This window comes from Eubalaena glacialis, chromosome 2, assembly GCF_028564815.1.
Source record: "Eubalaena glacialis isolate mEubGla1 chromosome 2, mEubGla1.1.hap2.+ XY, whole genome shotgun sequence".
NCBI lineage: Eukaryota > Metazoa > Chordata > Mammalia > Artiodactyla > Balaenidae > Eubalaena > Eubalaena glacialis.
The window spans coordinates 61,656,028-61,679,952 of record NC_083717.1 but is presented as its reverse complement, the minus strand read 5'-3'; the positions used below and the strand labels follow the sequence as shown (position 1 = coordinate 61,679,952).

At 41.0% G+C, this 23,925-nt stretch overlaps 2 protein-coding genes across 2 annotated transcripts in view; both read right to left on the bottom strand.

Annotated features, from left to right (window-relative positions):
- The window catches only part of PTPN9 (protein tyrosine phosphatase non-receptor type 9), an 80,867-nt gene that overhangs the window by 56,471 nt on the left and 471 nt on the right, over positions 1 to 23,925 (bottom strand). The gene's annotated exons all lie outside the window — the stretch shown is intronic.
- On the bottom strand, positions 14 to 23,922 carry LOC133085752 (protein preY, mitochondrial-like). The gene is made up of 3 exons (XM_061182942.1): positions 23,818 to 23,922; positions 432 to 694; positions 14 to 98 (listed from the first exon to the last, which is right to left on the bottom strand). The coding sequence occupies exons 1-3, from the start codon at positions 23,920 to 23,922 to the stop codon at positions 14 to 16; spliced, it is 453 nt and encodes a 150-aa protein (XP_061038925.1).

Genomic DNA, 23,925 nt, shown 5'->3' with positions numbered 1-23,925 from the left:
TTTTAAGTATGATCTAACGTTGCTCCATTTCTTCTTGCGTCTTATTTTGATGTGTCATCCTAGCTGCCTGTGGTATCATATTAGGAATCCCATCAATAGTTGGATAGGGGGCTTCCCTGGTGGCGCAGTGGTTGAGAATCTGCCTGCTAATGCAGGGGACACGGGTTCGAGCCCTGGTCTGGGAAGATCCCACATGCCGCAGAGCAACTAGGCCCGTGAGCCACAACTACTGAGCCTGCGCGTCTGGAGCCTGTGCTCCGCAACAAGAGAGGCCACGATAGTGAGAGGCCCGCGCACCGCGATGAAGAGTGGCCTCCGCTTGCCGCAGCTAGAAGAAGCCCTCGCACAGAAACGAAGACCCAACACAGCCAAATAAGTAAATAAATAATAATTAAAGGTGCTAATAATTTAAAAAAATAATAATAATAATAATTGGATAGGCTATTCCTAACTCTTCGTTAATCAATTCATTTGTCGATGCTTCATATCTGAGCAGCTTCTTGGAGAGCGGGCACACCAGGAACTCCAGCAGCGCTGGGTCGAACGCGCGGGGAGGTTTCCTCGCCCTCTCGCTCTTGTCTGTGGACGGCCACGACACCAACACGTGCAGACACCTCTGGGCGACCGCGGACGGCTGTGCACGTGTCCCCCACAGCGCTGAGGCGAGCCGGTCGCACACTCCTCTCAGCACGTTCTGGCCAACAACAAATTTTTTTAAAAGAGTGCCTTGAAGGATGAATAGAAATTTGCCAGGAAGAGACAAGAATTCTCGTTAGAGAAAACAAAATGTGTAAAGGCAGAGTCATGAAAGAACAGGGCTTACTGGGGGATACAGTGTAGCCAGTGTGTCCAGTGTATATGACAGAGAATGACAGGAGATGAGCTGACATGGAGGCTGAGCCACACAGGAAAGGCCCACGATCCTATACACATGAAGGACTCAACAGAGATTTTTTTTTTTTTCTGGCTGTGTTGGGTCTTCGTTTCTGCACGCGGGCTTTCTCTAGTTGCAACGAGCAGGGGCTACTCTTCGTTGCGGTACAGGGTCTTCTCATTGCAGTGGTATCCCTTTGTTGCGGAGCACAGGCTCTAGGCACGTAGGCTTCAGTAGTTGCGGCACATGGGCTCAGTAGTTGTGGCACACAGGCTTAGATGCTCCGCAGCATGTGGGATCTTCCCAGACCAGGGCTCAAACCCATGTCCCCTGCACTGGCAGGCAGATTCTTAACCACTGCGCCACCATGCAAGTCCCTTAACAGAGATTTTTAAGAGAAGGTATGAAATACATTTAGTCCTCCTCTCCCAGCTAAAAATGACTCTGCCAGCAGTGGGGAAGACAGACCAGAAGGAAAAAATCTAGCAGCAGGGAGGGAAGTTCCTAGCACTGTGCCTGGCATAAATAAATATCTCTAATAATATCTAATAAATATGTATGAATGAATAATGAACAACAGAACTCTAAAGAACATTAACATTTAGAGGGCAGAGGAGGAAAAACCAAGGAACTTTTAAGATTCACTTTTAGAAGTACTAGTGACCACTGAGCATCAAAGAAATGTGAATGACAAAACAAGAGTTGTCAAATATCCCTTACACACAGACATACAAAAAATACCTACAGGCTCAGATGGTTTTTATGCCATATTCTATTAAACCTTCATGCTCCAGGTAATTCTGATGTTGTAGTTTCGAGTAGTATAACAGAGGACAAATACATCATAACCAAAGAGGGCTTATCCCAGGAATGAAAAGACAGTTTAACCTAGGGACATCTACCAACACAATTTTCTATATTACCAGATACTAAAGGAGAAAACGTATATAATCTTCTCAACAGATGCTGAAAATGCACTGAATAAAATTCAACACCCATTATGATTTTGTTTAAAAATGAGCAAACTAGGGACCTTCCCTGGTGGCGCAGTGGTTAAGAATCCGCCTGCCAATGCAGGGGACACGGGTTCAATCCCTAGTCCGGGAAGATCCCACATACTGTGGAACAACTGGGCCCATGCGCCACAATTACTGAGCCTGTGCTCTAGAGCCTACGAACCACAACTACTGAGCCCACGTGCCACAACTACTGAAGCCCGCGGGCCTAGAGCCTGTGCTCCACAACAAGAGAAGCCGCCGCAATGAGAAGCCCGCGCACCTCAAGGAAGAGTTGCCTCCGCCGGCCGCAACCAGAGAATAGCCCGCGCGCAGCAAGGAAAACCCAATGCAGCCAAAAATAAAAAAGAATAAATAATAATTTTTAAAAGAATGCTGAGTCCAGATAACCATGAAGGAAGGCTTAACACCATCCTCCTGATGAAACCACATGGGACTGGTTCTGAAATTTGAGACTCTTCCATCTATTACACATCAAGCATTGTGCAAGAACCAAAAAGAATGAAAGCTAACTGCTATTAAAGGATTAACATCACAATGGGAACTGAATAGCAGGAAACCCAAAATAGGGCTGACCAAGTGAAGCTTCCCATAAGAGTCCAAAGCTTCAAGCAATACTGAAGGGCTGGAGCTAATTGAGCTATTAAACATGAAAAGCTCCTCAGTGTTAATAACTTCCTACCAGGGGAAGTAAAGTCCTAGGGTTTATCAGCACTCCACCAGCCAAGTGTGAAGGCCCCAGACCAGGAATAGCTGTTCTCCAACACCTGAGGAACAAAAACTGTTCTATTCTTTTCAAAGTGCTATTTCTATCTCCCTTGGCTCATGGTTCCCTTCATAAGTAGAGAGCATTGATCACATATTACAGTAAAGGCAATTCAATCCATTCATTTTTTAGAGCAAGACTTTGCCCCTCCCAGTTCACACAGGCCAAAGAGTGTGGTCCAGCAAGAAACAGCAAAGGTAGCAACCATTTGTGAAGCATTTTAACATGCACCAGAGAAGGAACTGTACATACGTCATACTCAACAGCCTTGGCACACTGAGTATTATTAACCACATAAAGAAATCAAAGCATACAGAGCCTAAGCAAACTACCCAAGGTCACTCAACTAATAAATGGCATAGCTGAGGTTTCGAGGTTTGAATTCAAAACTTTTCAAATTCCACAGTCTTTCCACTCACTAAGTGGCCTTGAGAAATACAGGATACACATCATTCATCTCATCAGCAGATATGTTATCTGACATATATATTATGACATACATACCAAGTCGTGTCTTTGTCTATGCACAAAATTACTCTGGAAGGATATACAAGAAACTGGTAATGTTGGTTGTCTCAGAGAACTAGGTGGCTGAGAGACATGGCAAGAAGGAGACTATTTACCAAATTCTCCTCTGTACCTTTTTAAGTTTAAATCATGTGACTATATTATCTACCCCCAAAATAAAATGTATCAATTTTATATAGTCTTTAACTAAAAAATATATATAATAAGGATATCTGAACATAATGTTTTAAAAAGTACTTTAGGGAATTCCCTGGAGGTCCAATGGTTAGGACTCAGTGTTTTCACTGCTGGGGCCCAGGTTCAATCCCTGGTCGGGGAACTAAGATCCCACAAGCCAAGTGGCGGGGGTGGGGGGTACTTTAAACTATGCCACCAAATGATGAGTTTGTTGATAGTCTATAGTCTTCCTATCAAGGCCAAAGATAATGAGTTAGGGAGCTCTACAAAGGGGTAAAGGATTATAGTTGCTTTTAGGAGCTTTAGCACTAAACAGGGGATGCTCCAAGGCACTGCAGAAATTGTGCTGCACTCGCTTTCCTGCTGGAGGTTTTTTGCCAACAGCATGTTTACTAAACATAAGCTGGCATCTCTATTCTCAGGCTTAAATACCACTCTCCAGACAAAGATTATCAAAGAGAATGAAGAACTCCCAGAGACAATGGAGAAAATAATTCAACAAGAAAATAAGGAAGTAAACATTTCTAAATTGTCACAGGAGAAAATTCATGTCAAGAGGTTGAGGGGCAGAAGAATATAACACAGAATAGAAACATAGAAAAAAAACAGAAATCTGGAGAATAAACAGGAAGCTCCTCACCATCAGCAAGTGCAAAGTCATCCAGCTTCCCAGAAGGAGACGGGGCTGGGGGGAGTGGCGGGGGGAGGGTGCATAATTGGTCACTCCCTATAAGGAAGAACCCAAAGGCAGCTTGCCAACTGCTACCCATTCCAGCTGGTCAATAAGGGGGTGAACCACACAACCAGAAGAACCCTGGAAAGTCTTTCTAGGGAAAAAAAATCTAAAGGATTTGGAGAACCTAGGGGTGGGGGAGGCCTTTAGTAACAATTTTTCTCTCTTCTTCCAATTGATGGCTGAGACTTCAGAAAGAAAGGAGGAATGTTTATGACTGTCAATAAATTGGAGTTGACCTTCCAGATCCTGCTGGAACATTCTTCTCCTTCCCTTCCTCCCAACCTTGGCTTACTCCTATTCGCCCTTTAGATGTCAGTCTAAATCCCACTTCTTCATCTGGAAGTTTTTACTGTCTTCCACCCAGGCACACAGTGTTATAAAAGCTTATGTTATTGTCTACCTGCTCCCATTAGCCTATAAGTTTAGGGAGGTGCAAGGGTCAAGTCTTCCATGCTCACAAACGCATACTCAGCACCAAGCACAGCACATGGCGCCATTCTGATGAGTAAATATATGAATGATGATGGGCTCTCAGCCTGCTAAAAGAGTGTTGTTGACAGGGAGTAGGAAGAACATGTTTGTCTGAATACTTGCCAATCTGATTATGAGAGCTTAAAATTGAAAATAAAGAGAGAAAAATTCCTGGATAAAACTGGGAAAGAACATCAGGAACAACATAAGAAAAGCAATGGGAGAGGTAACTATTAAGCCACAAAAGAAAATATCCGAAAATTAAGTTGCCAATATCTTAACTGAAGACATCTATGGAATTCCCTGGTGGTCCAGTGGTTAGGTCTCTGCACTTCCATTGCAGGGGGCACAGACGGGTTCGATCCCTGGCTGGGGAACTAAGATCCTGCAAGCCACACAGCGCAGCCAAAAAATAAATAAATAAGATAAAATAAAAAGGACTGAAGGAAAGAGAAAAAGCAAAGGAATAAAGGAAGTTTATTATTTTTTTAAAAAAGACATCTATAATAGAGATATCCAAAATCAGTTAAAGTTTATGAACTTTATGAAATAAATAAGACATGGTCCCTATCCACGAAAATCTGAGTTTAATGAATTTGTGAATGCAGTATGCCAATGATGGGCAAATCTCATTCAAATCTTAAAGGGGGAAGTGGGATGGCAGAGTGTCTCAAAATGATATTCCCAGTAGAAATTCATAAACCACACTAAAGAATTTCTGAGTGAGGATAAAAGAGAGTAATGGACATGATACAGCTGCTGGAGTACCCTTCAGCCTGCTCAGTAATGGAGAATATAGATTAGTTTCTTGGTTCAGATCCCCAAATTGGCCTGGTAATGATGATGTTAGAGATAGGAAACTTCAGGCACCTTATCATTAGTTGGATAACAAATTTATCTTAAAACGGGGTAGGGATTGAAAATCTGATAAAATCTTGCTGACAGTTTCATTCTAAAAGGATGAGGGGGGACTTCCCTGGTGGTCCAGTGGTAAAGAATCCACCTTACAATGAGGGGGACGCGGGTTCGATCCCTGGTCAGGGAACTAAGATCCCACATGCCGCAGGGCAACTAAAGCCCGCATACCACAAATACTGAGCTCGCGCGCCTCAACTAGAGAGCCCTCATGCCGCAAACTACAGAGCCCACGCGCTCTGGAACCCACGCCACAACTACAGAGCCCACGTGCCTTGGAGCTTGCACACCACAACTAGAGAAGAGAAAACCTGCACGCCACAACTAGAGAGAAGCCCACGCACTGTAACGAAAAACCCTGCATGCCTCAACGAAGATCCTGCATGCCCCAACTAAGACCTGATGCAGTCAAAAATAAATTAAATAAGTAAATAAATGAATAATAAATCTAAAAAAAATAAAAGGATGGGGGAGCTACTATACTGGGCTTAATCCAGACCAAGAAGATAAACTAGTTGAAAAACTGAAAGGGTCTCAAAGAGAAAGTAACTATGTAATCTTTGAAAGTGTGATAACCAAGGAGCTTCCGGGTTGGTGAACACACAGAGATTTGGGGAGAGTGGCACACCTGGGTCTGGAGAGGACATGGAAGTTCTGCACCCCTTCCCGCATACCTTGCCCTATGCATCTCTTCCATCTGGCTGTTCCTCAGTTTTTGTAATATATATAAATGTCAAATCACTGTGCTGTACCCATGAAAATAATATAATATTGTGTGTCAATTATACTTCAATAAAAAAGGAAAAAGAAAAAAAAAGAGAGAAAAAAAAGGTTGATAGCCAACAGCTGAGTGCTGTCAGAAGGATGCAGTAAAGAGAGCAAGTCCTAGATGCGGCACCAGTAATCCTGTATTAAAGACCTAGTTCTGCCACAGCTATGTGCCCTCAAGTCAGTCAAAACTTTTCACGCCATAATTTCCTCATCCAAAAAAGGGTAATACCCGCCTACTTCACAGGATCCAATAACTGGCTATCTGGGAAGGCATTATGTAAACCTTACTACACATCAGTAAATAACACCAGACTGTTAACAAAATTAGCTATTAACAACAGAAAATATTTATTAGGTATTGAGCTCTAACCACCAGTCAGATACTTAGTTTTACAGGGATTGTCAAGTCCTCTCAGTGGCCCTAGGAGGTGGATACTCTCATTATCCCCATATTACAGTTGAGAAAACTAAGATTTCCAACTGTTACGTAACATGCCCAAGGCCCCCAAACAAAAAAACTGGTGGAACCTGACTCAGAATCCAGGTTTTCTGACTCTAGAAAGCTCACATTTTTATCCATTGTGCTTTATATCGCTTTCAAAATGTAGATTTCACAAAAGTAAATCTCATAATCTAAAACTCTAAAGAGAAGACAGTTGGTATTTTTTTAAAGAAATCTTCCAAAGCGAGATTCTGACAATAAATTGTGCAATTAATTATGAATTATACCAATTCAAATTTATTTATTTTTTCTTTTTGGGGGGTGGGAGCAATCTGGCTTACACTTAAATTGGATATGATATAACCTATTGCTTTTTTTTTAATTGGGGTATAGTTGTTTTACAATGTTGTGCCAGTTTCTACTGTACACCGAAGTGGAGTAGAGTTCCCTGTGTTATAGAGCAGGTTCTTATTAGTTATCTATTTTATACATATTAGTGTACATATGTCAATCCCAATCTCCCAGTTCATCCCACCCCCCTCCCGCCAATTCTAATTTAAAATGAGAACAAGCTAAAGAAACCAGTAGTATGGTTGCACAGCATTCTCCAAGGAGTACAGATGTTAAAAGCACTCCTACAAACACACACATGTACAAAGGAAGAGGGCACAGTAAAAAAAAATAATAGAGTGGTGGTTCTGACCTAAAGGAAAAGTGCTGGGAAAGTCACAGGCCAGAATGAGCCAAGGCCCGTAAACTAAAGATAACAAAAAGAGCTTTGTGAGAACTGTCTAGATCAGCTCCTACTTCTTTCATTTCTCTATCAAAAAGTACAACCTTCAACCTAAAGAGGGGAAGAACAAGCCTTGTGGAAAGCAAGAGCTGAAGCTCAAAATTATAGAGCCCCTAATTATTCCAAATCAGTTCAAGCCTCCAGACCTACAAAACCTGACAATCCTGGGAACTCCATGGGAGCCTGATGAACATCTGCTATACAACTTAAAAGACAAGAAAGGTGTCAAAGCCTCAGGATGAGCAAACATAGTCCTAACTTCAAGAGGGGGCATCTACTGAGGGCTACAAAAGTTCCCAGTCCCTGACAATTTTGACATCAATTCTTGGCAAACTGCACAACTGATCTTTCTTTCACATACATATACACCTAGCCCTGGCCAATAGATTCTTTTTTTAAAAAGGTGGGTTTTGAAGGAATTCCCTGGCGGTCCAGTGGTTAGGGCTCAGCACTTTCACTGCCGGGGCCCAGGTTTGATCCCGGTCGGGGAACTAAGGTCCCATAAGCTGACCGGCGCGGCCAAAAAAAAAACCAAAAACAAACAAACAAAAAAAAGTGGGCTTTGAGCTTTTAGGAAGGGGAATACTGATCACCAGAAGTGATTTACTGAAAACAAGTCTTTCAAGAAAGAATACACTAGACTGAAAAGTAAAGGAATGTACTATACAGCAGTGCTACTCAAAGTGAAGTCTTACTTCAGCAGTCTTACTTTACAGTAGCAGTGGCATCAACCTAGGAAGTCAGAAATGCAGACCACAGGCCCCATCACAAACCTGTTTAATCAGAATCTGCATGTTAACAAGACCCCAGATGATTCTTGTGCATGATAAAGTTTGAAAATCACTGAAACACAGAACAGACCTACTTTCAGCAAGGCATTTGATGAGCATTTCATGGTATCTTTGTGGATAATAAGATTTCCTTCTATTAATTTATGTATATTTGCCAGTCAAAATGTCAAGCAGTTGACTACTTACCTCATTTAATTCTCATAATAACCCTACAAAGCAGGCATTATTATCTGTAATTTGCAGATATTCACAGTAGCAAAGATTAAACAGCACTATCTGCCAGGCACTGTTCCAAGGATTTCACATATATTAAGTTATTTAATCCTCATAACAATTCTTTATGGTAGGTACTAGTATTACGTACATTTTATATATGATGAAACTAAGGCAGAAAGAGATTAAGCTACTTACTCATAATCACACAGAAATTTATGGTACAGTTCTCTTAACTACTCCTTTCTATGGCCAAGTGTGCTGCCACAGTGGGGCAGATGATACCCTGCGGGAAATAATAAACAAACATACCCAAAGAATATTAAAAAAAAAAAAAAAAAAAAAAGATTTTAAAGGAATTCCCTGAAAGGAGGGAGACAAATAGACTAATGTTTATTGAGAGCCTACAGTATGCTTGCCAGGCCATGAGTCAAGCACTTTGCATCCATGTTTTATTCAATGTTTCCAACAGCAGGTATTAAGCCATTTTATATATGAGGAAATGGAGGCCGACACAAGTTAAGGACCTTGCCAACTCACACTACTCATGATGATACAACCAAGATTCCAAAACCAAGTCTGACTCTAAAGCTCACATTCTTTCCCTTGATTTGCTCTGCATCCATCCCTGGCCTGGTCCCATTGCTATAAATGACTTAGATAAGGGCACTGGGTCACAATGACAATGTAAGAGGAGAGATAAACTAAGAGAACAAATATATTGTAAAAGAGAACACAGATCTAAAAGATCAAAACAGGACAGAACAATGGGCTAGAATGGTACTCAAAGGTGAGGCTTTGGAGTCAGACAGACATGGGTTTGAATACCAGGTTCTACCACTTATTGCTTAGAATGCAAGCAAGTTACTTCTTTGAGCCTTAATTTCTACACCTTTAAAATGGGAGTAATACCCCCACAGAATTGGTGTAAGAGGGGAGAAAACGTAATATTTGTAAAGTTTTTGGCTCATAAAGGTCAACAAATGGTAATGAACATTAAATCTAACAAAATGATATTTAAGGATAAGTGCAAGAAAATCAATTTTAGAAGCACCAGATGAAATTTAACAGAAGCCCCTAAGAAAAGACTTAGGAATCTTAGCTGACTTGAATCTATGAGTCAACAGTTTACTAAAACTGCCAAAAATTATTTTGAATTTGGAGCACATTACAGAAGCATGGTGCCCAAAACAAGGGGCCTATCAGACTTCATTTGTAATACTGTCTTCAGTTCTGATGCTAAACTCTAAGAAGGTCACTGGCAAATCAGAATCAGTCCAGGAAAAGATGAGAATGGTGAGATGCTTTGAAAACATAGTAGCTAGTTCCTTCTTTCCTGGTTCTATATTCCCTCCCACTCCACACAATGAAGCTACCTCTCACCTGCTTCCGTTGCCTAATAACTAACACACCACCCCCCATACCTCCTCCCCTCCATCTTCATCTCCCTCTTTCCCTCCCTCCCCCTCTCCTCTCCCTCTCCCACACATCAAGCTCAATTTTGCTAGTGTCAAATGGATCTGACAGGAGTGACTTGAAGACTTCTAGTCCAACACTTTAGGATTCAGCACGTCAGACCTGAGGCTAATCTGGCCCTGGCCTGCAGATTAGACATGCTGTTGCTAATTGACCTCCAATTTTTTTTTTTTAATTAGTTTTTATTTTATTTATTTTTGGCTGCATTGGGTCTTTGTTGCTGCACGTGGGCTTTCTCTAGTTGCGGCAAGTGGGGGCAACTCTTCTTTGCAGTGCACGGGCTTCTCATTTTGGTGGCTTCTCTTGTTGCGGAGCACGGGCTCCAGAGCACAGGTTCAGTAGTTGTGGCGCATGGGGTTAGTTGCTCCGCAGCATGTGGGATTTTCCCAGACCAGGGCTCGAACCCGTGTCCCCTGCATTGGCAGGCGGATTCTTAACCACTGCGGCACCAGGGATCGACCCCAAATTTAACTGGCCCTCCTGTTTTCTTCCTGAGGCCAAGCCCAACTTATGCCTCAGGTGACCGAATCCTGAGTGTCACACATTCAGGAAACTGGGACCATGACCTAGAGCTTCATTACTGCCTCAAAGGCATACAGCTGGCTGGGAGATTGCAATTAGGCAACGTCAGTCATTTCAGACCTCAGCCATCTCAAACTCACTGCATCAATACTTCCAAATCCAAGGAGGCCTCTCAGATAAACTAAAGGACAAACCTATTCATGCTCATAAAATAGTACAAGTAGATCAGCTTACTGTACCTCAGAGGCCATTTGCAAACCTACAAAGAATGAAGCCTGGAAAAGCTGCCTACAATCTGGCTGTCCTCACTGCAGTGCCCCATTTTCAACTCTAAACAGAACTGGGCTCAGCTCCCAGGCAGGACTCAGACAGTAAAATCTGGTAACTCCTAGGTCCAGATTCTAAGGGCAACTGACGTTGGAGTAACACGAGCTTTCCTATGGACTGGCCTTGTCAAAGCTGGCAGGTTTTCTTGGCTGAGTCAGAACAGCCTGTGTCTTCTTTCATTCAATACTCCCTTGGAAGCCAAGCATCTCTCTAGGGAATGCCATCTGCAGTGGACATCAAGTGTCTCAATGCCTTGTTTTGCAGACATCCTGGTTCCATTTCTATTTCTCAAGTAGATAAGGGCTCTGCTCTGTCTTTGTTTTTATTTATTTATTTTATTTTTGGCTGCGTTGGGTCTTCGTTGCTGCGCACAGGCTTTCTCTAGTTGCAGTGAGCGGGGGCTACTCTTCATTGAGGTGCATGGGCTTCTCATAGAGGCAGCTTCTCTTGTTGCGGAGCATGGGCTCTAGGCGCGCAGGCTTCAGTAGTTGTGGCGCGTGGGCTCAGTAGTTGTGGCTCGCGGGCTCTAGAATGCAGGCTCAGTAGTTGTGGCGCACGGGCTTCGCTGCTCCACGGCATGTGGGATTTTCCCGGACCAGGGCTCACACCTGTGTCTCCTGCATTGGCAGGCGGATTCTTAACCACTGTGCCACCAGGGAAGCCCTCTGCTCTTTCTTTGGATCAGAGAAATCATGGTAAATGCTATCTTTGAGAACCTTGCCTTACTGTTCCTCTCCCTTGGAACAGCACAGTTCTAGTACAGAATCAGATGATTCCTGCAGGTTTCATCCAGTTCAGACTAGCTCTAATACCTAGAGTTCCAGAGCCAATTTGTAAATCCAGGCCTTCCCTTTCTGAGGTGAGCCTAAGTGTCTAAACTCACTTCTAGATGGTTTCCCGACAAGCAAAACAGCACCCTAGTTATTCTCTGGACTACTAGTTCTCCAACTTGAACGTGCATTTGGAGACTTGTTAAAATGCATATTGTTGGACCTCACCTCTAGAGTTTCTGATTCAGTAGGTCTGGGATGCACTTGAATATGTGCACTTTTAACAAGCTCCCAGGGCATGCCCATGTTGCTGGTCTGGAGACTACACATTGAGAACCACTGCTCTAGATCAACAATATTTCAAGTCATTCCCAGAACTATACTGGGAATGGGGGGGCGGGGGGAGATGAGGACACTATACATATATGGGTTCGTTTGCATCATAACACTCAGTGCTTTGTCCTACACAGAAAACTCCTTTTTCTCCAACAGAGTAAACCTCAACTGGATCTCACAGGTGAAATAAATATTCAGGAGTTCAAACAGATGACAATTCACATTCTAACAAATCATTAACATAGATACATCCTGTAACCAATAAATGGTACTTATGTAAGAGATTCTAGGCTCAAGATCAGCAGCCAAAGGAGAAGTGGAAGTAACACCTATTCTCTTTCCTTTGACTCACCAGCCGCATTATTCACTAAATGAACTAAAACCCATAAAGCACTTTGAATAGTGCTTAGCCATTATTTTTTTACTGCGGTAAAATATACAAAATACTTATAATTTTTACCATTCATAAGTATACAATTCAGTGGCATTAAATGCATTCACAAAGTTGGGTAACCATCACCACTATCTATACCCAAAACTCTTCCATCACCCTCAACAAAAACTGTGTACCCATCAAACAATAACTCCTCCTTTCCATCTCCTCCCAGCCCCTGGTATTCTACTCTCTGTCTCCATGAATTTGGCTATCTAGGTACCTCCTACAAGTGGAATCATACATTTGTCTTCTGTGTCTGGCTTACTTCAGTAATCATAATGTTTTCGAGGCCCATCCATATTGTATCATATATCAAAATTTCATTCCTTTTTAAAGCTGAATAATATTCCATTGTATGTATATACTACATTTTGCTTAGCTATTCATCTATCATTGGACACTTGGGTTGCTATGACATGCATGTACATGTATCTATTCGAGTGCCTGCTTTTAATTCTTTTGTAACTTTGTTTTTTGTTTTTTTGGCCGTGCCACATGGCATGCAGGATCTTAGCTCCCCGACCAGGGATCGAACCTGTGCCCCCTACAGTGGAAGTGTGGAGTCCTAACCACTGGACCTCCAGGGAATTCCCTGCTTTTAATTCTTTTGGCTATATACCTACGAACGAAATTGCTGCATCATATGGTAGTTCTATGTTTAACCTTTTGAGAAACCATCAGACTGTTTTCCACTGGGGCTGTACCATTTTACATTCCCACCAGCAATGCCAACATTTGTTATTTTCTTTCTTTCTCTCTCTTTTTTTTTTAATTATAGCCATCCTAGTTAGTGCTTAGCCACTATCATTATCACAAGTTTGACATGGGCTTGTACAATTACTTGTAGCACTGTAAGGACAGCATGACAACAATTAGAGGTTCTGACTAGTTTCCATGTTCAAATGGTCTTAGCAATTTCATTCAAAACACAAGTTTCTAGTTGCTTCTAATTTTCTCACAAAATCACCTCCAAAGCTAACATTTCCCTAGCTTGATATCAACTACGAAAGAAAATGATGCTTTGGGTGCTTAAAGGAAAAAAAAAAAAAAAAAGATGGATGGTTTTCAATTTTTTAAAAATGTTTCTGTTAACTTAATTCCATAACAATGCTGAGTTTTTCCTATAAACAAAATGGTGTACCAGCATTCAGTACGAGAAACATCAGATGGTTTCTCTAAAACATTCAGAATCCTAATCTAAAAAGATTTATTTTTGAAAACAAAAGTATGCTGGAAAATTCTGTATATTTTAATCTTGATAGCTATATCCCTGACCTAGCCAGAAATACCGTTTTCTCTTCACTTCTGGAGTTTCCTGGGACAGAAGAGCTAAAGTCAATAAGACAAACGGCCATTCCCAAATAAATCTGTTTTCTTTTGCTCATGTTCATGTTCAAGGTTTCAGGTCTCTCTCTTAGTAACTCTTTTTCTTCCTTTACAAATCTAAGAAAGAGAAAATTTGTAAGTATAGAAAGTAAAAACAAGGAGAAAAAAAGCCTTTTTTTTGGAAAAATTTTCATCCTCAACTTTTATTACTTGGCGAGAGTTAAGAAGGGAAATCTAGTAGTAGCTTAAGTACAGACAAAAACATGGGCAAACTGAAGGTGTCATGGACAAAACAATTTAAAAAGCTGTAGTCTAATCCTAATTACCGGTAGGCACATATACCATATATACTTCCCCATTATGCTGATAATAATATCTGAAAGATTAAACTCTACCTATAGAAAACTAAAGACTGGTTTTATAAAGGCAAAGAGCAGACCTACAACATTCTGAGAGGTACAGCCAGAGACCTATATAAAACTTCAAGTTCACTGACCCCATTAAAGCATATAATTTTTCATAAATGTTCAATAAGCAGCTAGGAACAATTTAGGCACATCTCTGTAGAGAAACTTGTGAATGGCTGAAACCAGGAACTTTTAACCCACAAACGCCAAGAAAGAGCCGTTTCTGGTGTATATGTATATAGGTGTGTCATACATAGAAACACGTGGTTAAGAGAGATGAAGTTTACTAGAGAGAGCACTACATTTAATCAGAAGAGTTTGAGTTCCAGTGTTGTCTCCTCGGTGGATTACTGAAAGCCTCTGAACATCATTCCTATGTCAGGAAGATAATCATCCTAAACAAAATAATACTTCATGGGTGTGTGAGGTATAAATAATTTCAATGTATACAGTTTCACTCATTCTTCAGCAAACATATTTTGAACTCTCACAATGTACACTAAGGATGTATAAGATTGAGTCCCTGCCCTCACTGTAGATAAGAGGTCCTCCTCCTTGGTGGGTACCCCACAATTCAAGAACTTCCTACAGAGAACTGGAGGGCAATTCCTTAAGGACAGAGAGCCCTCAATCCATGCTGAACAAGAACCTAGCACACAGCAACAGGCAATAAATGCCTGCTGAATGAACAAATTGTATTTCTGTTTATGATCTGTTAAACCTTCCTCTTAGTACACATTAACATGAAAAGGAAAAGAGATTGATACATAATAATCACCTCACTCACTGGAGGAACAGAGACACTTGGTAGCAACACAGAAATATTTGGAAGGGAAAGCAAAAATTACAACTCCCATTATCATCCTTCCGCGGCAGGACTCAACAGTGTTCTGCTTGTCATACAAAGTCTCCCCGTCTCTGAAAACCCCTGCAAAGGCTGTGGAAATGTCTCATTTTATCTTCTGTGATGGTTATGCTGCAAAATAATTACGTTTTAGACTGGAGTTTTTCAGTATGTGAAGTCAATTGCAGAAACCAGTATTTGGGGACACAGAATTTGAATAGTTAATGTGTGAACCAAAGACTTACCTTGAATTAAAAAGTAAGAATTTGTAACTCTGTCCCTAAGAACTACAAAATTCTTCAGTTATAAACTAGGGTTTTTCAATCTTGGCACTATTGACATTTTGGGCCAGTTAACGTTTGGTTGTGGTAGGCTGTATGCCCACCGTTATAAGATGTTTGGCAGCATTATTGGCCTCTACCCACTAGATCCCAGTAGCACCCCCCAACTGTGACAATCAAATGTATCTCTAGTCATTGACAAATGTTGGGTGGGGGTGTGTTTTAAAATCACCCTGGTTGAGAACCACTGAGATAAACAGTGGAATGAGAATTTTTTTCACAAAGGCTGTTCAAATAAGATATGGAAGAGGATATAAACTGTCACTCTTTGCACTCTAAATGTGAGTCATTTTTAGATCATCAGATGACCATTTGAAGTTTTATCTGAAAAAAAAAAGATGATAATCAGTGCTCCTAAAGCAGAAATCTATAACCGAGAAGAATAAATAAACAAATGAACCAATGGATAGTTCATTAAGTGTTAACAGCATAAAATGAGCACAGGTAGGGACTCCCCTGGTGGCCCAGGGGTTAAGAATCCGCCTGCCAATGCAGGGGACACGGGTTTGAGCCCTGGTCCGGGAAGATCCCACATGCCGCGGAGCAACTAAGCCGGTGCGCCACAACTACTGAGCCTGTGCTCTAGAGCCCGCGAGCCACAACTACTGAGCCTGCGTGACACAACTACTGAAGCCCACGCGCCTAGAGCCCGTGCTCCGCAACAAGAGAAGCCACTGCAATGAGAAGCCTGTGTACCACAACGAGGACCCAACACAGCCAAAAATAAATAAATAAAATAAATTAAAAACAAACAAAAAAATGAGCACAGGTAGCCTCACTACCACCTTCTAGATACAGTATTCATGCATGGCAACTGTCAGAAGTCTTAGACTACCTAGAAATCTTCTATTTCACTGTTACAAAGTAGGATTCTTAATTTTTCCTCCTATTCTTATCTGCAAAAAATTGTCTCCTGTAGCATAGAGGGCAAGAATACTATTATCGCAGATATCTACTGAGCATTTTGTAACCATAAGGGATTTTACTTAAATTCAGCAGGTCTCCTAAAAGGTCCTTAAGGAAAGAAGACAAAACAGACTCAAAAATATTAATTAAAATGCCTGGAGCCACAAAGCAAGCCGGGGATTCCTGAAGTTTACCTAAGACTTATTGCCATCATCTCCCCAAAGGCCCAGATTTCACTTGTAAATAGCTCTGTTTAGAAAAAGGCCCGATTTGCATTAATCTTAAATACTGTGATCTCACCAGTTAATAGTATAATACTAAACCTGTATAGAGCATGCAGCACTTTCTACAAAAAGTTATTCCTTTTAATTATAAAAGAAACATATGGTCATTGTAGAGAATATAAAAAACCTATTTTTAAAAAGACTGATTTTAATAATGATGTCTATTGTGTAATAATGAGGTATAGAAAAGCAAATGCAAAGGTAAAGATTAGCCAGTTGTTCAAGCAATGAAAAAGTAATTAAGGGATTAATGTCCCCAAACACTTCAGTACTAAAGTCATGGATGGCTCTCTTTAGAATCTACCCATCAATTCTGAGAATAAATTCTGGTTTCATAATAATTCTATTAGGCTGGTCAGATCTGTGCCACCCATGCTGGATAAAAAGACAAGAAGTGTGCGTGTGTGTTTTGAATGGATTTGGTATTCCAGAGGAAACCAGTACATATAACAGAAACTGTCTTTCCCAGAGAAAAAATGGAATACTTTCCTCAGAAGCAGAAATTAAAGAAAAAGTCACCTCTAATCCACCGTTTTGGTTTCACCATTTTATAGTCTGGACCTAAAAGATAACCAATCCTTAATAAACAAACAACTCTTCCCATGCGTTCTGAAGCTTCCCAGCCTCCCACTCCCAGCCTGCAACCCCAGGCCATATCAGTTAGGTTCTAATGAGCCTTTTCAAAATCATATATGAAAGTGCTCATTCCAGTAAGTACAGGCCCTTCAGCACTAAACAGTGCAGGCTAAACTACCTGTTCTAGGAATATCTGCCTCTACTCCAGAGGAAGAGGAATAGAAAACAGTGATTAGGGGACTTCCCTGGTGGCGCAGTGGTTAAGAATCTACCTGACAATGCAGGGGACGTGGATTCGATCGCTGGTCCGGGCAGATCCCACGTGCTGTGGAGCAACTAGGCCTGTTCGCCACAACTACTGAGCCTGCGCTCCAGAGCCCGCAAGCCACAACTACTGAGCCCACCTGCTGCAACTACTGAAGCCCGCGTGCCTAGAGCCCGTGCTCTGCAACAAGAGAAGCCTGCACACCGCAACGAAGCCCGCACACTGCAACGAAGAGTAGCCCCCGCTCGCCGCAACTAGAGAAAGCCCACGCGCAGCAATAAAGACCCGACGCAGCGAAAAATAAACTAAAAAAAAATTTTTTTTTAATTTCATTAAAAAAAAAAAACAAAACAAAAAACAGTGACTATTCCAGTGTCCAGAAAGGCCAACCAAGGATCTCTTGTGTGGAGGCACACGGTGGGGTGGTGGGGGAGGATAGTGATTGATTTGGAAAAAGAAAGTACCCCTAATTGTCTGAGACATCAAGGCAGAATGATAAAACTGGTGTGAAATGCCTGAAATTACACTGAACTTCCAAGTATCTGAACAAATAACCAGAGTTAGGGGTTATGACATCTAACCTTGACACTGCAGTGGACCAGCCATTCTGCTATAAAATGGGTCTTAATATGTAGAAATCAAAGTTGGAGTATTCCAACATTACTATGTCTTTTCCAACACAAAAAAGGTATACAAGTCATAAAATGAGACTCAGATGTACTGATCTACAGTGAGTTTTAACTTTTACCTCTGTAAAACAGTTCAGCTCCTTTTTAGATGTCTGTCTTACTTTTCAATTCATTAGTAAGTATTAGAGGTCAGGTTCCTTGGAGAAAACCTCCAGGTCTCTTTAACATTCACACCTAAAGCCCAAGACCCTTGATACGTTCAGAAGTTTTAAGAGAATAAAATTCTCACATCCAAATGAGATTTCACCTAATTGCTAATTACAATATCTTTAGTCACCGGCAATAACGAAAAGAATGAGTCTTCTTCATCTATCCCTCCTCTCCTTCCCCTCTGTGGAAGGCCTCAACATTATGAATCATTTGGTCCTTGACGTATGGTTACTTCCAGGGGGACAGATGACATTTAGCACAGGACATGTGAGGCTGTGGGAAAAGGGAAGTTCTTGGCCACAAGAACCAGGACAAAACCCCTGCCCTTGGAAAAAATTCCAAAAATCTCTGAAATCCACTGCAAGGCAGTTAAATTTTTAACTTTAGAAAATCCCGTTGTAAGAACACAAACCACGGCACAGAATTAGAATAGGTTTTTGGAAACTATACTATGAAGTTGCAAGATAACTATTTTCTGGCATTCATAAAAATCCATGCTAAGCGATGGTCCCCAGCATGAATGAATATTTTCCCCCCTTGGGATTGGTTTAAGCTAACTTGGCTCTAAAATCTTTCACTATTCAAAGACGGAGAATATCATGATAATGGCTAACTTAACTGAGTGCTTACTATGTAATGCATTACTATCTATGTGCACTAGCTTATTAATCTTTACAACAATGCTATAAGCTCTACACAACATGAACTCTAAAATAAAAATTTTCTTTGGAGGCTTTGAAAATCAATACTAGTAGATTATTTGTTACAACAACTTTTAAAAACTCATGAATTATTTTTAATGTGATAGAAATACTATGTAAGATATTAAAACCATCTAAAATGAAAATATGAATAAAAGCATAACTACTTTAGAAAACTACTCTACTATTCTGTCCTATCAGTCATTACTGGGAAATCCATGAAAACCCAAAAGACCCTAAAAGGCTATAATTCCTTAGATATTCCATCAAATAGCCTTATAATCCTAGCTAAAAGTCTTTCTGTTATGGTTTATTGCAAAGAGGGTGTTCTCCTCACAACTTACCCCAAATAGACGTAACCCAAGGTGCCCCACTTTCTGTAGGTTACATGGACATAGAACAGATGAATAAGACACCCTTAACTATCCCTAGTGGTCAAGTTAATTATAATTTAGCAAATTTGATAAAATTACCAACTTCAGGTCAATTTAAAAATGTGAGTATATGCTTTGGAAAAATAAAATTAAGACAATAACATAATAAGAATGAAGATTAGTACTGAAATGTAGAAATTACCCTTCACACTGGCAAATTTACAATTTTGCCAACCTATTAAGAAAGGCTTTTATATTCACATATAAAGATATCAAAAAAAGAATGTATTCCTGACACAAAAACACCTTGGTTTTTACAGTTTGGAGAAATAATATTCTTCATATTTGGCTCTAAGAATAGTTATTTCTCTTATACAAAAGAAAAAGGACACATTTTAAAAAATAAATTTTTATTGTGACCACACCTCAAAACAGAGAGTTGCCAACTCTATCTTAAGGAACAAATTTTTTCCAAGAGTAATTTCCATCATAATTTCTTGCACAGGCTGTACAATATGTTTCTGCTAGCAATAAACAGGTCTGAGCAAAGGTTTTCCAAATTTTTTCCTGTCTGCATTTTTTAAATTATATTTTAAGAAGCATCATCAGGACTTCCCTGGTGGTGCAGTGGTTAAGAATATGCCTGCCAATGCAGGGGACACAGATTCGAGCCCTGGTCTGGGAAGATCCCACATGCCGCGGAGCAACTAAGTCCGTGCTCCACAACTACTGAGCCTGCGCTCTAGAGCCCACGAGCCACAACTACTCAAGCCCGCGCGCCTAGAGCCCATGCTCTGCAATGAGAGAAGCCACTGCAATGAGAAACCTGCACAGCAACGAAGACCCAACGCAGCCATAAATAAATAAATTTATTTTTAAAAAAAGCATCATCAAAATCAAACACACATATCAATACCAAAACCCACAAAATTAGCTATCATACACCTATGTAGGCATCTTATTAAACTGGTTAATTGCTTCATGAGATGTAAGGTAGTTAGTGTAATAGAGGGAACATTTGCAGTGGAGGCAGAATAACCTAGAGCTGGGTGGAAATCTTGGCTCCATCACTTGCTAGCTATGTGAACTTGGGCAATTTCCTTCTCTCAGTCTGAGTTTTCTCGTTTGCAAAATGAGATAATTATTCCAATCTTATGAGGATTAACTGTATGTGAAATGCCCAGCACAGAGCCTGCCTCAAAGCAGGAGCACAGGAAACAATTACTATTATTACTCTGTTGTTATTCATGTAAACTTCTTAAAGGCAAAGCATACTTTTTTCTTGTACCTCAACTGTAGGCTTTATAATATTGAGAACTGAAAAAATAAAGGCAAGAAACATCATAAGTTACAAAGGACTTGGTATAATATCAGTTCAACACATGATTAGATAGAAAATGAAACTATGAAGTAATAATGATGACCTTCAAAACATATAAAAATAAACATCCTTATTTTTTTAATTAATTATTTTATTTATTTATTTTTGGCTGCATTGGGTCTTCATTGCTGCGTGCAGGCTTTCTCTAGTTGCGGCGAGTGGAGGCTAGTCTTTGTTGTGGTGCGCGGGCTTCTCATTGCAGTGGCTTCTCTTGTTGCGGAGCACAGGCTCTAGGCGCGCGGGCTTCAGTAGTTGTAGCACACAGGCTCATGGGCTATAGAGTGCAGACTCAGTAGTTGTGGCACACGGGCTTAGTTGCTCCGCGGCATGTGGGATCTTCCCGGACCAGGGCTCAAACCCGTGTCCCCTGCATTGGCAGGCGGATTCTTAACCACTGCACCACCAGGGAAGCCCCCGTCCTTATTTTTATAAGCCACTCTGAAAGGAGACGACGCTGTCTATATACAAATCACATATAGAACTACTCTTCATCCCACAAGTATTTCCTGAACGTCCATTGAGTGCCAGTCATTATGATCGGCAATGTGCGTATGATGGTGAGCAAATGCAGACACAGTTGCAAGCCTCACGGAGCTTCCAGTCATACAATCATACAAATAGTGTAAACTTGTGATAAGTGATATAAAGGACAGTACATGGTACTCTGAGAGCCAGCAGCAGATCTAACCTAACTGGGGAGATCAAGGAAGGCCTTCCCGAGGAAGTGAAAGGTGAAAGCTGAAAGCTGAAGGATGAAGAGGGAGTTACCAGTGGAGGGTATTTCCAGACAGAGGAAAGCAACTTGTGCAAAGACCCTGTAACAGAAGGAAACAGGCAAGAATGCAGGACCAAAAGGCCAGTGTGCCTGGAGCAAAAATGAAGTGTGAGAATTAGCTAGGGATCTAAACCACACAAGGGCTGAGGCATTGTAGACCATATTCAAGAGCTGTAACAATCATTCAAGAGCTGTCAATCCCAAGAGCGATGAAAAGTCACTGAGGGTTTTATGAATGCTTATTTTGGCGGCAGGTAGGCTAAAGGGAAGATGCAATCAGATTTGCAGTTTGCCTTTGGTTTCTCGAATAAGAGCTAAGGAATGCAGATGGATCAAGTAGGAAACAAAAATTCTGTCAGGATATGACAGTAGCTTGAACTAGGGTGATGATAATGGTGGTGGTGGTGGAAAAAGTCAAAGAATTCAGGAGATATTCAGGAAAACCTGATGATGTATAATACACAGGGGCTGAGGGAGAACAAAGTATCCAAGAAAACTTTTGGGTTTATGATTTGCATGACTATAGAAAGAGGTACCATTTGAGAGGGATCTGCTGAAGAAACATCTTTAAAGCAGTTTACACACCCCACAAAGGGTCTGAAACTGTGTTATCCAGTTTGATCCCCTACTTTACCCATGAAATAGGATTCCAAAAGATTTTTTTCTATTTCCAAAAATCAAACTGACTCTCAAATGTACAAAATTTTTCCAACACTGAAAATATTTCAAAGATTCTGCCACAAGCTTTGAAATCAACTCCAAATGAGTTCTAAAACTGGTTTGAACAATGAGGCAGCATTATGGAATGAATATGTCATTTCCCATGACAACTACTTTGATAAGACTAACATGCATTTGCTGCTATTTAATTTAGATATTTTAAAGAAATCTTAACAGTTAAGAGTACTCTCATGTGATATTAAACTAAAATATGAAATTTTATCAGGCATTACCACAATTGGAATTATGCTTTTATGTTTGTGTTTCAACATTTTGAAGTGCCTGTAGAAAACTTGGTATTTTGTAGGAAAACATATGGTCAAAAAAAACCCACATAACTTCTTGATCTTAATATACATATATTTTACTATTTCCATCCAGTCCTTGTTAATTCCCATCACATTCATTCGATGTAAAAGATTTTTACTAAACACAGTTGTATATATGTATACACATATACATATACAGAGTAAAGCTAATACTTTATCAATACTATGAATAATATTTACTTTTCTCAGTTTTAATTTTTTAATTCACACCCAAATGGCATTTTCATAGTGGAATACTGATGCCCTCAAGTCTTAGAAACATAAAAACTTCAAATCTGACTAGCCCTAGGAAAAGAAGTGAAAGAGTTTTGCCCCTTTAAAATCAATGGAACACCATCACACCTTAGTGCTGAAGTACTGATAGTATTTCCCTAATTTTGGCAAGGTGGGCTCCTTGGCCACCTGCTTGCACTAGGCCCTGACTAGCATTTTATTAACATTAATTTCAGTAACCAGGATATTACTACTGCTTATACAGAGCAGCAGATTTTTTTTTCCCCATGCTGATTTTATCTCTAGGCGTCAAAAGAAAAGACTGTGGTCTGAAGCCAAATATGAAAAATGTCATCTCCACAAATGAGGAGAAAAGTCAAGGGCTTTTTAAAAATCAGGTCTTAAGCCCATTAACCAATATTAGTTTGTAAAACCAGTCTCCACACTAGAGACTGTACTACCAAATGTGGTCCTTGGGAGCAAGGGCTGGCAAGCTTGAAATGGGTTACCAGCATAGTTCACCTTTTTCTTATTTTAGGGGTTTTTTGATTGTTTGTTTTGTTTTTAAACAAATCAGACCATGGCTATATTTATTTGAGCATGGGTGTGGGCAGTGCCAAGGAAGAGACAGCGAAAAGACTTTAGGGTTCCAATCTCAGCTAACAAGACTTTCCTACCATCCTCAGAAGGAGTGGTCCATGTCTCCCCAACAGGAATGTGGGCGAGGGAAAGTTATAAAGGCCCTGAGCTCTTCCCTTACCCAAGCCCCCCAAATGACACGACAAACCACTTCCTTCTGGGAACTGAAAGTCTTAAGCTTTAAGGGACAATGGAGCTCAATGTAGGCTTCAGAAAGATGGAGACAGTGAGATGAGATGCGGGGAGGGAAGTGGGGGTAAGGGGATGCGCCCAGCGGCAGAGAGCTAAATAGGGCGGTCAAGGCTAGGGACTTCGGGAGCCTGAGAAGGCCTGGATCTTCCAGAATCTGTCCAAGTAGGCCACAGCCCTCTAAGAAGCCCGAGGGGCTCGTCTGAAAATCTAGGGCATCTATGGACCCAGTGCCTATCACTGTCCTGGGGAGGGGAGACAGTCCCCGCAAGAATCCGGCCCCCAAAGTGGGGCTTTTCCTGCCCTTAAAAAACCACAAACCCTCACGGAATGAAGCAAAACACGTACAGGGATGGCAGGGCCAGAGGCAAAGTAGGTGTTCTGCAAACGTCGGGGGCGGGGAGATGTTGGCAGAGGTAAAGGGAGGCCCCCAATTCGAGAAACTTTAATCATCAC

Excerpts from the sequence above, each read along its gene's own strand:
- LOC133085752 (XM_061182942.1), bottom strand. The coding sequence starts at position 23,922 with ATGATTAAAGTTTCTCGAATTGGGGGCCTCCCTTTACCTCTGCCAACA. Across the intron at positions 695-23,817 it reads CCTCTGGCCCTGCCATCCCT|AACGTGCTGAGAGGAGTGTG; the intron begins GTACGTGTTTTG and ends GTTGTTGGCCAG. Across the intron at positions 99-431 it reads TTAGGAATAGCCTATCCAAT|TATTGATGGGATTCCTAATA; the intron begins TATTATTATTAT and ends CCCCTATCCAAC.